Here is a 12,640-nt window from a genome sequence, read left to right as displayed (position 1 = left end):
GAGAGAGAGAGAGAGTTGGTCAGTAGATCGGCCAGTCTAGTGAACTCTATCCATGTATAATCCATGTGAGTAAGGATAAAGTACCCGGTGGTATTATACACACAGAGCCATACATGAACAGGTCCTGTGGTGTCCACCCTCGGACCACCCACCCCCCTCGGATCACCCACCTCCTGCCGCCCCCGCCACCAGCGAGGCGATCCCCGAGGGGGAGGTCCCCCGCTGGCCCTCCTTCGATTGGCTGCTGATCCTCAGCTTCAGCTCCGCCTTCTCCGCCTCCAGCTGGTCGATGTCGGCCTGCAGGGCGTCCATGGTCTCCTCGAAATCCCTGTCGCCACGACAACTGGTTCAGACTCGCACACTGGACTCTGGTTGTTATTATTATTACATTATCGAATGTTGTCTTATCTGTCGAAAACTAAATTGAAAGATCCTGATCCAGAAAATCCCAGATCCTGAAACTAGTTCAGGGTCTGGTGTGTCACTAGGACCAAACCCATTACTGTTCATATCTGGTGTCACTGGTACTAAACCCATTATGATTCAGATCTGTCTCAGACTAAACTTAAACTAGGTCCTGATCACGTCTCACTGGGGCTAGGCCTGACTCAGAATGTGGTCATACTAGGACTAAACCTTAACCAGGTCATGATCGGGTCTAACAAGGACTGAACCTAACAGCTCAGGACGTGGTCTAACTAGGACTGAACCTAATATAGATCAGCATGTGGTCTAACTATGACTGAACCTAAGAGGCCGGGACGTGGTCTAACTAGGACTGAACCTAATATAGATCAGCATGTGGTCTTACTATGACTGAACCTAAGAGCTCAGGACGTGGTCTAACTAGGACTGAACCTAATATAGATCAGCATGTGGTCTTACTAGGACTAAACCTAAGAGCTCAGGACGTGGTCTTACTTCTCCTTCTTCTTGAGGAGGGTCTGGGTGTCGTCCAGCCGGGTCTGGATCTTCTCCACGCGTTCGTCTGCGTCTTTAGACGAGCTGTCCAGCTTCTTCTCCAGCAGGCTGAGACGCACGCTGGCCTCGCTCAGCTCCTCCCCCTTTACATGACACGCCCCAGTTAAGACTACATTTCCCAGCATGCAACCTGAAGCTAACCTCATTCATAGGGACGGCAGGTCAGGATTTCACAACTGCTCGTTTGAGCCAAGCGGAAAAGAACAATACTTGAAATATAAATTTGAGAAAAGCTTATGAAGTTTCATTTCTTCTTTGCCTTTTTGACCTGAGTCGCGTTCTACGAAAAATGACAAAGCAACAAAACATTCAACATGCAAAATAAAGCTAAAGTTATATCGAAAGTGGGCTAGCGCTAGCTCTAGAGTGAGCTAGCACTAGCTCTAGAGTGAGCTAGCGCTATGCTCTCCTGCCCTGTATCAAGGGTCGTTCCCCCAGGATGTTATGACAAGATCTGACTCCAGGTCAGTCTCTCCCCCTCACCTGGTCTGTATCCAGGGCCGTACGTTGACTACTCACTGACTCCAGGTCAGTCTCTCTCCCTCACCTGCTCTGTATCCAGGGCCGTACGTTGACTACTCACTGACTCCAGGTCAGTCTCTCTCCCTCACCTGCTCTGTATCCAGGGCCGTACGTTGACTACTCACTGACTCCAGGTCAGTCTCTCTCCCTCACCTGCTCTGTATCCAGGGCCGTGTGTTGACTACTCACTGACTCCAGGTCAGTCTCTCTCCCTCACCTTGATCTTCAGGGACTTCTTCAGCTCCTTGATGCTGGTCTCCCGGTCCTCCAGCTTCAGACCCAGACCCTCTGCGTCTGTGATCTCAGCCCGGAGCGCGGCCGCACGCAGCTCCACCGGCGGGGGGATCTGCGCCCAACACACACGCGGCACGCAGCGTTAGATAGTATATAGTTACACACATACACACACTGCAATGGTTTAATGCAACAAACGTCAAATAAGTTTTCCGGGTGCTTCTCTGACAACATTACCCAAGCAGGGCGCATTCTGAAGTCTATTTTATTGTATTTATTTAGTTATTTAGGATCAATGCTCATTGATTGACAAACAAGTTTCTTTCTGTAAATAAGCCATAGTTAGCTGCAAATGCTAATTTCCATCTGTTGTCCCTAGCCAGATCTTAAAAGGCCACCTAAAAAAGGTTGCATTTTATGCAAATTCATGCAAAGGGTAACTTTGCATAAATCCATTCCAATCCGAGGTTTTATCAGTAAGCGTTATTTTATATAAACGTGTGCCATTATCCACTTTTTAGGATCAAACTCAATTCCACCCAGTTGTCGCTGCTTCACCTGACTCTGGGGTTTCTCCGAGTCGAACTCCCCTTCCTGCATGGCGGTGGCCATCTTGTTCATGGTTGCTATGACAATACCGCAGGACTGCCGCAGGTAGTCGTAGGGACTGGCCCCCTGGGTGCCGTAGATCTGGAACACAAACCACAACACCGTTAGGACACAGCTGCTCCGACCCAGATCCATCCGGCTTTAGAGAACTAAGTGTGTAATATATTTAACATCTGACCAAATAAGGTCATCGGGAAACCAGGTGAGTCGTCTTATAAGGTGAGGTCATCACGTGACCAGGTGAGGTCATCACGTGACCAGGTGAGGTCATCTGACCTGGTCGTGTGTGTTTTACAGGTGTTAGTGTATCACAGGTGTGTATGTACTGGTGTGTGTGTGTGTGTGTAACAGGTGTGCGAGACCAGGTGTGTGCTCGTTACAGGTGTACATGCTCGTGACAGGGGTGCTTGTTACAAGTGTGTGTCACACCTGTTATGTGTTACAGGTGTACGTGGGTTACAGGTGATCTTGTAACAGGTGTGCGTTACAGCTGTGTTTGTTACAGGTGTGCTAATCACAGGTGAGCTCACCTGCTCCCCAGCCTTGAAGGCCACGTCCTCCATCTTGACGGCGGCCAGCCCCTCCTGCTCCCCGAGGGGGGCGATCATCTGGGCGCCCGCCGCCGCCACCTCCTGCAGCACCGCCACCACCCAGGTCAGGTGCTTCCTGCAGTCCGACAGCGTGTCCGACACCTGGGAACACACTCCAGCGTCACCAAGGTTCCTACCGTCTCTTCCTCCGTCTCCTGGACATCATTTCTAGCTATCTTTATTGCGTACGGGGAATGGGTTAACCTAGTGATTGTTAGTGCTTTGCACTTGGTTATATGAACAGCCTTACCGTACCAACAGCCATGTATTGTTTCACATTCTTCTGACAAATGTACTTATTGTAAGTCGCTTTGGATAAAAGCGTCTTCTTAATGTCCTAAATGTAAATCTAAATGTACATTGATGCGATGCTTCCGAAAAAGTCTGTGGAGCCCAACGTCTTACATGGTGTCTCCTTCCCCATCTGCATCTGCTCTGGGGTCGACGCCCAGTGAATATATGCGCATCGCCCAAAACTAAGTGATTAATAGTAGGTTTCCTTTAAAACATTTTAAATAATTTTTTATTTGATTTTTGTTATTACCATTGAGATCAAAAAACTCACTCAAGGGAGACGAGACCAAATTATTAATATTTTTAAATAACAAAAGAAAATCTGCAAATATCTCCATCGTCTCTCCACTAATCTCCGACCCCTGACACGGTTAGTTTACAGAAACGGGTTGGGTTCGCCCCATCACCTCGTCGTCACGGTTACCTGCGGCCCGAAGCAGAGCGCGGCGGGGATCCCCGGGGCCTCGGTGCCCGGCATGCGGCGGCGGATCTTCTTGCAGAACTGCCGCACGTCGCTGCAGGACGTCTCCAGGTCGCGCAGCAGGCCGGCCAGGTCCGTCTTCTCCTGGCCCGCGTGCAGGAAGGCCCGCAGACGGCCCACCTCCACCGCCATGCAGTCCAGAGCGCTCTGGGTGAACTGGAGGGGGGCCCGGGGGGGAGCCAGGGGTTACACACACCCAGGGGCCACACAGCCAGGGGCCACACACCCAGGGGCCACACAGCCAGGGGCCACAGAGCCAGGGGCCCCACAGCCAGGGGCCCCACAGCCAGGGGCCCCACAGCCAGGGGCCACACAGCCAGGGGCCACTCAACCAGGGGCCACACAGCCAGGGGCCCCACAGCCAGGGGCCCCACAGCCAGGGGCCCCACAGCCAGGGGCCACTCAACCAGGGTCCACACAACCAGGGGCCCCACAGCCAGGGGCCACACAGCCAGGGGCCACGATGGACGTAACAGGAGGAGGGGGGCGGTGCCAACATCCCTTCTGTTTTCATACACTCTGACCCATTCAGCCGCCTTTACGCTTGAGCAACGCTTATTATTATTAATATCAGCTGTTGGTTATCCAAAGTGTGAGTTTGTGTATTTCTAGATACAGGTCATTGAGCTAGAGGGTAGTTTGTGTAGTTCTAGATACAGGTCAACAAGTTTAGTTTGTCCATTTCTAGATACAGGTAATTTAATGTAGAGTTTAGTTTGTGCGTTTCTAGATACAGGTCATTAATGTAGAGTTTAGTTTGTGCGTTTCTAGATACAGGTCATTAATGTAGGGGTTAGTTTGTGTGTTTCTAGATACAGGTCATTAATGTAGAGGTTAGTTTGTGCGTTTCTAGATACAGGTCATTAATGTAGAGGTTAGTTTGTGTGTTTCTAGATACAGGTCATTAATGTAGGGGTTAGTTTGTGCGTTTCTAGATACAGGTCATTAATGTAGAGGTTAGTTGAACCAGAGGTGACCTACCTTGATGTGGTCGGCGAGCTGCACGCTGCAGTCCTCACTCTGGTCCGCCAGGTGGATGCTGTACAGGTGCTGGGAGGGACAAAATACATAATGTGTATACATAAATACAGTATATTGTGGCAGACGCCAGGGAGAAGTGAGGGGAGTGATAGGTCTGGCAACCTAGTGGCTCCACCCCCAAGCCATACATGGACTTCCTCCAGTTAACGAGGCAGGCCTGAAGGCCATTAAGCTGGAGTGCTTGCAGTTGAAAGGGAGAGCAGGCTACCACAAGCCAGAGCTGGGGCTAGCAAGAGAGGACTGGATCATAAAGGAGGTGGATGACCCTTTTCCCACCCTGGTTGTGTTTACGAGGTGAAAAAACACAAGTTGAACCTGCTTTTTGTGTTGTGTCGGTATTGTCTATTCACCTTGGTGGAGTGGAAATCCCACAGGCCCACACCCTACAATATATATATATATGAAAATAAATAAATATATATATGAAAATAAATATACCTGGTAGTATTTGATGGCGCGGGTCAGTGCCTCCACGTTGACCGTCTCGTCCAGCTGGTCTTTGTGCAGCAGGTCGATCAGGAAGTCCAGGGAGCGCTCGTGAACGCTCATCTCCTGGTACAGAGAGCCGATCCTCTTGTAGACCTCCACACTGCACTGGCCCAGAGCCCTGCACGCGCGCGCGCGCGCACACACACACACACACACACACACACACACACACACACACACACACACACACACACACACACCGATTTATCTGTGTTTTCTGTGTGGCAGTGGTAGAGGTGGTGTAGGTGGAGGGAGGTTCATACTGTTGGTACTTGTGTAGCGTGGCCTGCAGCAGGCCCAGAGAGTAGTCAAGGTGGTGGTGATGGTGTTAGAGTGATGGAGGTGTAGGTGGTGCAGGTGGAGGTACGTACTGTTGGTACTTGTGTAGCGTGGCCTGCAGCAGGCCCAGAGAGTAGACCAGGCCCGCGGCGAAGCTCAGCTGCTCCCCCACGGCGCCCCTCAGCCCCGTCCGCCCCAGGCTGCCCTCGTTCAGGTCAAACTTCTCCAGAGCCTGTCTGCCCACCAGCTCAGCCTACACACACACACGCACACACCGGACACACACACACACACACACGGTCGGACACACAGACACACACACGGTCGGACACACAGACACACACACATACATACACACACACGGTCGGACACACGGACACGCACACGCACACGCACACACACACACACACACAGGGGGTCAGACAGACAGGTAGAGAGACAGACCGACAGGCGGAGAGACAGAAGGGCAGGTAGAGAGACAGACAGGTAGAGAGACAGAGAGGTGGAGAGACAGGTAGCCAGACAGAGAGACAGCCATGAGAGACATGTATACAGGTCATAACATCAGACAATTATGTTGTTGTGGCATTGTTGTTATGGTGTTGTAGTTGTGGTGTTGTTGTTGTAGTGTTGTTGAGTTGGGTTGTTGTTATAGTGCTGTTGTTGTGGTGTTGTTGTTGTGATGTTGTTGTTAATGTTGTGATGTTGTTATTGTTGTTGTGGTGTTGTTGTAATTGTTGTTGTTGTTATGTTGTGGTGTTTTTGTGGTGTTGTTGTGATGTTGTTGTTGTTATTGTTGTTGTTGTGGTGTTGTTGTTGTGGTGCTGTTGTTGTGATGTTGTTGTTTTTGTTGTTGTTGTGATGTTGTGGTGTTGTTGTGGGGTTGTTGGTGTTGTTGTTGTGATGTTGTCGTTTTTGTTGTTGTTGTGATGTTGTGGTGTTGTTGTGGGGTTGTTGGTGTTGTTGTTGTGATGTTGCGGGGTTGTTGTGATGTTGTTGTGATGTTGTGGTGTTGTTGTTGTGATGTTGTTGTTGTTGTTGTGGTGTTGTTGTTGTTGTGGTGGCTGACCTTGCAGGTGAGCCTGGGGATGAGCAGCAGCACCAGGATGCAGTCGTGGTCGCCGCCGTGCCGCAGGAAGGACTCCGGCATGAAGGCGGTGAGCAGAGACACCTGCCGGCTGGCCTGGGACACCTCCATCTTCCTCAGCTCCATCTCGATGGCCTGGACACACACACACACACACACACACACACACACACACACACACACACACACACACACACACACACACACACACACACACACACACACACACACACACACACACACACACACACACGGCACAGGTCAACTACACACACACACAGCTGAGGTATTCTTAGATGTCTGTGTTGGGCTCAGTATTTGGCAGGAAGTGGGTGTCCTGCGGACCTTTGCGTAGGCCTTGGTTTCCGCGAATTTGATCTTGAAGTCGAAGAGCTCGGCGGGCGGATCCTGCTGGAGCTCTGCGGACGCTTCCTGTTGGCTGGTCAGCTCCCGGTTCACTTCCTGTCCAGACACACCGGCAATATGTCAGGTCACACAGCAGGTTACATCAACAGGTTACATTGAAAATGTCCCGTTTTCATGTTCATTCAAATTCATTATTGAAAATAGATAGCTAAAGGGAGTTGAAGTTATACAGATGGGTCGATGTACAGGTAGATACCATAAGATAAACGGTAAAAAGAAAAGATGAAGCGCAATATACTGTTTAGCCGACTTTCAGTGACTCAGACACGTTAAGGTGGAGTTATGGTTGGAGATTGACGCAACGCAACGAAACGCAGTCGTGAACCTGATTTGGTTCTGCGTCGGGTTTTAGTGAGCGGACCAATCACAGCCCTTGCTGCTGCGTCGCCTCGACGCAAGGTTAACATTTTCAGGAGGCGCACGTCAGGCCCTTGCGAGGGACGCAAGGAGGGTCCGCAAGGACGTACTTGGGTCCGTAAACCCACTTGCGTCGCGTCGACGTGGAACCATAACTAAGCCTTTAGACTGAAAGACACTGAGGATTGAAACCAGAGCCTTTTGTTTAACCCTAGTTCAACACCCTACCTATAACACTATCCCTACCCCCAACACTATTCGTACCCCCTCCCTCTATCCTCAAGGCGAAACAAGGCGAGAGTACAGGATTTAAAACCTCCCCCTGGTGGCGGCGGAGCGTACCTGCAGGTGTGCCGTGAGCTCGCGGTACTTCTGGATGGTCTGCTGGTAGTCGGCGACCGTCTCCTGGGCCGCCTCCACCCTCTTCTCCGCCTCGCGCACGCGGGCGCCGCCCAGGTCCAGCATCTCCCGCAGCTCCAGCTCCGTCTCCCGGGCGTTCTCCTGCAGCTCGTCGTTCATCTCGTTGATCGCCTCCTATTGGCCGGAGAGACTGTCAGTCAGCTGAAGACCCGCCTTTGACGTCAATATATATATTTTTTTGCCATTGAACTTAAAATGTTGTCAAATCTTACCTGATGTTCTGTTTATGGTTATCTTTCTAAAATCTGTGCGGCAACGGTAAACATTAGCCAACAAACCAAAAATAATGGCTTAAATTGGTTAAAAACCTAGCTAACAACCGCTAAACATTAGCTAACAAATGTTAATCATTTTATGATGACAATATGAAACGAATATATATTCAGTATATGCTAATATATATATATGTATAGATTAGAATATAAAGTCTAATACTGGCATATATTTTAATTTAAACTCATTGTACTCACTCAACCAACCAATTCAATGATACTAAATTAATGTATGGTAAATACATATGAAGGTTTCTGAAGACGAAGGTGTGTGTAGATGAAGATGAAGGTGTGTGTAGATGAAGACAAATGTGTGTGTAGCTGAAGACGAGGATGTGTGTGTAGACGAAGTTGTGTGTGTAGATGAAGGTGTGTGTAGATGAATGTGAAGGTGTGTGTAGTCGAAGGTGTGTGTAGACGAAGCTGTGTGCAGACGAAGGTGTGTGTAGACAAAGCTGTGTGTAGACGAAGGTGTGTGTAGACGAAGGTGTGTGTAGATGAATGTGAAGGTGTGTGTAGACGAAGGTGTGTGTAGACGAAGGTGTGTGCGATGAAGGTGTGTGCAGATGAAGGTGTGTGTAGACGAAGACGAAGGTGTGTGTAGACGAAGGTGTGTGTGATGAAGGTGTGTGCAGATGAAGGTGTGTGTAGATGAAGACGAAGGTGTGTGTAGACGAAGGTGTGTGTGATGAAGGTGTGTGTGATGAAGGTGTGCACCCACCAGGTCCACCACAGTCTCCCTCAGCTCGCGGACCTTCTCCTCCAGGTCCAGGTTCCGCTCCGTCAGGGTCTCCACCATCTCCTCCGCCCCCAGAGCAGCATCCACCTGCCGACACACCATCACAACTAGCACCACCACCACAACCCCCGTCACAACCACCAGCGCTGCCTCCGCCGCCGCCACCCCCGTCACAACCACCAGCGCTGCCTCCGCCGCCGCCACCCCCGTCACAACCACCAGCGCTGCCTCCGCCGCCGCCGCCCCCGTCACAACCACCTCCACCACCACCACCGCTGGCTCCACCACCACCACCACCCCCATCACAACCACCAGCGCTGCCTCCGCCGCCGCCACCCCCGTCACAACCACCTCCACCACCACCGCTGGCTCCACCACCACCACCACCCCCATCACAACCACCAGCGCTGCCTCCGCCGCCGCCACCCCCGTCACAACCACCAGCGCTGCCTCCGCCGCCGCCACCCCCGTCACAACCACCAGCGCTGCCTCCGCCGCCGCCACCCCCGTCACAACCACCAGCGCTGCCTCCGCCGCCGCCACCCCCATCACAACCACCAGCGCTGCCTCCGCCGCCGCCACCCCCGTCACAACCACCAGCGCTGCCTCCGCCGCCGCCACCACCCCCGTCACAACCACCTCCACCACCACCGCTGGCTCCACCACCACCATCACCACCACCACCATCACCATCACCACCACCATCACCACCACCACCATCACCACCACCACCATCATCACCACCACCATCACCACCATCACCACCACCATCAACACCACCACCACCACCATCACCACCACCACCACCACCATCACCACCACCACCACCACCATCATCACCACCACCAACACCACCACCACCACCACCTGTCCTCCACCACCACCACCATCACCATCACCACCACCACCACCACCATCACCACCACCATCAACACCATCAACACCACCACCAACACCACCACCACCACCACCTGTCCTCCATCACCACCATTCAAATGTACCTTCAGTCATTGTTGAGCAAGTGAGTCAAGACTCACTTGCTCAGAGTTCTATGTATAGCCTCCACCCATATCCCCTACCCCCCCCCCCCCCCCCCCAACCCACCACTTTTACGCACTTACTGTATGTTGGACGGCCTTGCACTTAAAAATAGTTAAGTAGCATCTTATCTTATCTATTTTGTTGTATACAGGGAATGGTTTAACCTAGCAATTGTCAGTTTTGTCACATCCTCACTGCACCGACAGCGATCAATTATTGTTTTTTCTTTCTTCTGACAAATGTACTCATTGTAAGATGCTTTTGACGAAAGCTTCTGCTAAATGCCCTGATTTAAATGTCAAATACACTTTGAAGACATTCCCACGTATCCGATTCAGACATCTCTCTCTGGGATGCCCCCGGTCGTCATGGCGACCGCCTCAGGACCGGGGGCCGCTCACCTGCTCCTTGAGCTCGTCCACGGTCTTGTCGGCGCCCTTCACCTCCTCCTGGAGCTTCTCCTTCTGGCCGCGCAGCACCTCCAGCTCCCCGCTCTTCCTCTCCACCTGCTTCTGCATCTTCACATGCTCCTGCTTCTCCGACGCAGACAGGTCCCGCATCCTGGGGGGGGGGGGGAGGGGAGACGCTAGGGTTACACACGCACGCAAATGCAAGCACAAACGCACAGACATGCACACACACACACACACGTACACACCCAGACACAAGCACACACACAGACAAACACACACACAGGCACCAACCCAGACGCAAGCACACACACAGACAAACACACCAATGCACATGTGCACGGCACGCACACACACAGACACGCACGTGCAAATACGCACGAGCACACGCAAGCACACACACAAACACACGCACAGGCGTACACACACACACAAATAAACGCACATAACGTTCCACACAGTAACACGTATGGATCTTTACACCCAAAACGCACACACACACACACACACACACACACGCACAAACAGACAGACAGACAGACAGACAGACAGACAGACAGACAGACAGACAGACAGACAGACAGACAGATTCCCACCTGACCAGTGCTTCTTTCAGTCGGCCATTTTGCTCTTCCAGCTGTTTGACGTGGTAACTGGAAGCCGCTCCGTCGGAGCCTGACGGAGGAAGGAGACAAAGCAAGACATGAAGTCCTCGAGCACAACGTCCCCTGGCCCCTACCTGTTCCTCAAAGTGCAAGTCCTCCCCATAACTTATTGGTTGAAAACGGCTCCATTTGGTTCTCGCAAAGAGTCGGATAACCGATTTGTGTAATTTTTAACGTATAAAGTTGATATTCGGCAGACATATTCTGTGTGAAAAACATGATCTCTGCCACTTCCGGCTGAAACCGCTATTCCAGAGCGGTGGATTCCTATTGGCTCGCAGCCTGGCGCCAGCGAGAGTGACGTGGGCAGCGTTTGACCACGCCCTCACACCTCGTGGAACCCCCCCTGGGAGGGGCCCACCGGGGACCAGTGCCCCCCCCAGGAGCCGCACCTTTCTCCTCGATCTCGTGCTTGAGGAGCTCCAGGTCCATGGACAGCTCGTCCACCTTCTCCTTCAGGGAGTCGGCCTCCATCTGCAGGGACTCGGCCCGCTCCTCCGCCATCTCCTTGTCCAGCGTGGCCATCTCGATGGCGTCCGCCGTGTCCGACATCTCCTCCACGTAGCGCTCCTTGGCCTCCTGCGCCTCCTTGGCCTCCTGCAGAGAGAGGAGGACCCCCCCCCCCGCGTGAGGCCCCGGAGGAGCTGGGTCACGTGGCGGGGAGATCTGGAGGTCTCTCCATCCGCCCGTACTTCCCCTCTACGATCACTTCCTCCTCCAACACCTCCATCCTCCAGCTCCACCTCTTAACCTCCCCTCTCCTCCTCCCTCTATTCCCCACATCTCCTCCCTTCATCATCCCCTCCACCACCATCTTCTCTACCCATCTCTCAACCTCATCCCTCCTCTCTCCTCCCCGTCTCCTCCACCTCCTCCTCCCCCCTGCCTCCACCTCCATCCTCTCTCCTCCTCCTCAACTTCCTCCCCCTCCTCCTCCCTCCTCTCACCCCCCTCTCTCCCCTCCTCCCTCTCTCCACCTCCTCCTCCCTCCTCCTCCTGCTCCCCCCTCTCTCCACCTCCATCCTCTCTCCTCCTCCTCCCTCCTCTCTCCTCCTCCCCCTCCTCCTCCTCCTCCTCCTCCTCCCTCCTCTCTCACCCCCTCTCTCTCTCCCCCCTCTCTCCTCCCTCCCCCTGCTCCCCCTGACCTTCTTGGCGTCCTTGAGCTGCCTCTGGAGGTCGGCCTGCTGCTCCTGCATCTTGCTCCTCCATTCCTGCAGCTGCTCCAGCTGGATCTTGTGCTTCTCCAGCTCCTTCAGCTTGGCCTTGTCCTCCGCCCGCTTCATCATCAGCGTCTCCAGCTTCTCCTGCAGGTCCTTGACCTGCCCCCGCAGAGACTCCTCCTCCTGGGCGGGGTCAGAGGTCACGGGTGGGGGGGTCAGGGTGGGCGTGAGGGCGGGCGGCGTTAGGACGAACCGCGGGGTGGTTTGACACACAAGCACACGCTGGCAAACACACGCGCGCACAGACACACACACTCTGCACACACACACACACACACACACACACACAAACACAGACTCTGCATAGACACACACACCACACCAGCTCAGCAGAATGTATCTTAGATAAATGTATACACTGAATATTTAACGTGCTCATCTTGTGAAAAACCAAGTTAGATCAAACCAATTATGAGATCCAACCTCATCAAGCACCAAGAACGACACACTTTGTACACACTAAGAACAACACACTTTGTACAC

General features: G+C 52.7%; 1 protein-coding gene across 1 annotated transcript in view; it reads right to left on the bottom strand.

The window, feature by feature from the left end:
* dctn1b (dynactin 1b) overlaps nucleotides 1-12,640 on the bottom strand; it is an 18,707-nt gene that overhangs the window by 2,879 nt on the left and 3,188 nt on the right. Inside the window, 17 exon segments of the mRNA XM_060052769.1 lie at nucleotides 171-328; nucleotides 922-1,064; nucleotides 1,721-1,849; nucleotides 2,296-2,427; nucleotides 2,877-3,038; nucleotides 3,655-3,867; nucleotides 4,693-4,761; nucleotides 5,191-5,359; nucleotides 5,613-5,773; nucleotides 6,590-6,742; nucleotides 6,953-7,069; nucleotides 7,733-7,924; nucleotides 8,804-8,908; nucleotides 10,264-10,423; nucleotides 10,869-10,947; nucleotides 11,330-11,534; nucleotides 12,083-12,522. Coding sequence (XP_059908752.1) covers nucleotides 171-328; nucleotides 922-1,064; nucleotides 1,721-1,849; nucleotides 2,296-2,427; nucleotides 2,877-3,038; nucleotides 3,655-3,867; nucleotides 4,693-4,761; nucleotides 5,191-5,359; nucleotides 5,613-5,773; nucleotides 6,590-6,742; nucleotides 6,953-7,069; nucleotides 7,733-7,924; nucleotides 8,804-8,908; nucleotides 10,264-10,423; nucleotides 10,869-10,947; nucleotides 11,330-11,534; nucleotides 12,083-12,522 — 2,787 coding nt within the window.

The sequence above is a fragment of the Gadus macrocephalus genome, chromosome 5 (genome assembly GCF_031168955.1).
Source record: "Gadus macrocephalus chromosome 5, ASM3116895v1".
Taxonomy (NCBI): domain Eukaryota; kingdom Metazoa; phylum Chordata; class Actinopteri; order Gadiformes; family Gadidae; genus Gadus; species Gadus macrocephalus.
Note: the sequence above shows the minus strand (reverse complement) of the source record. Positions and strands in the feature narration are given on the sequence as shown.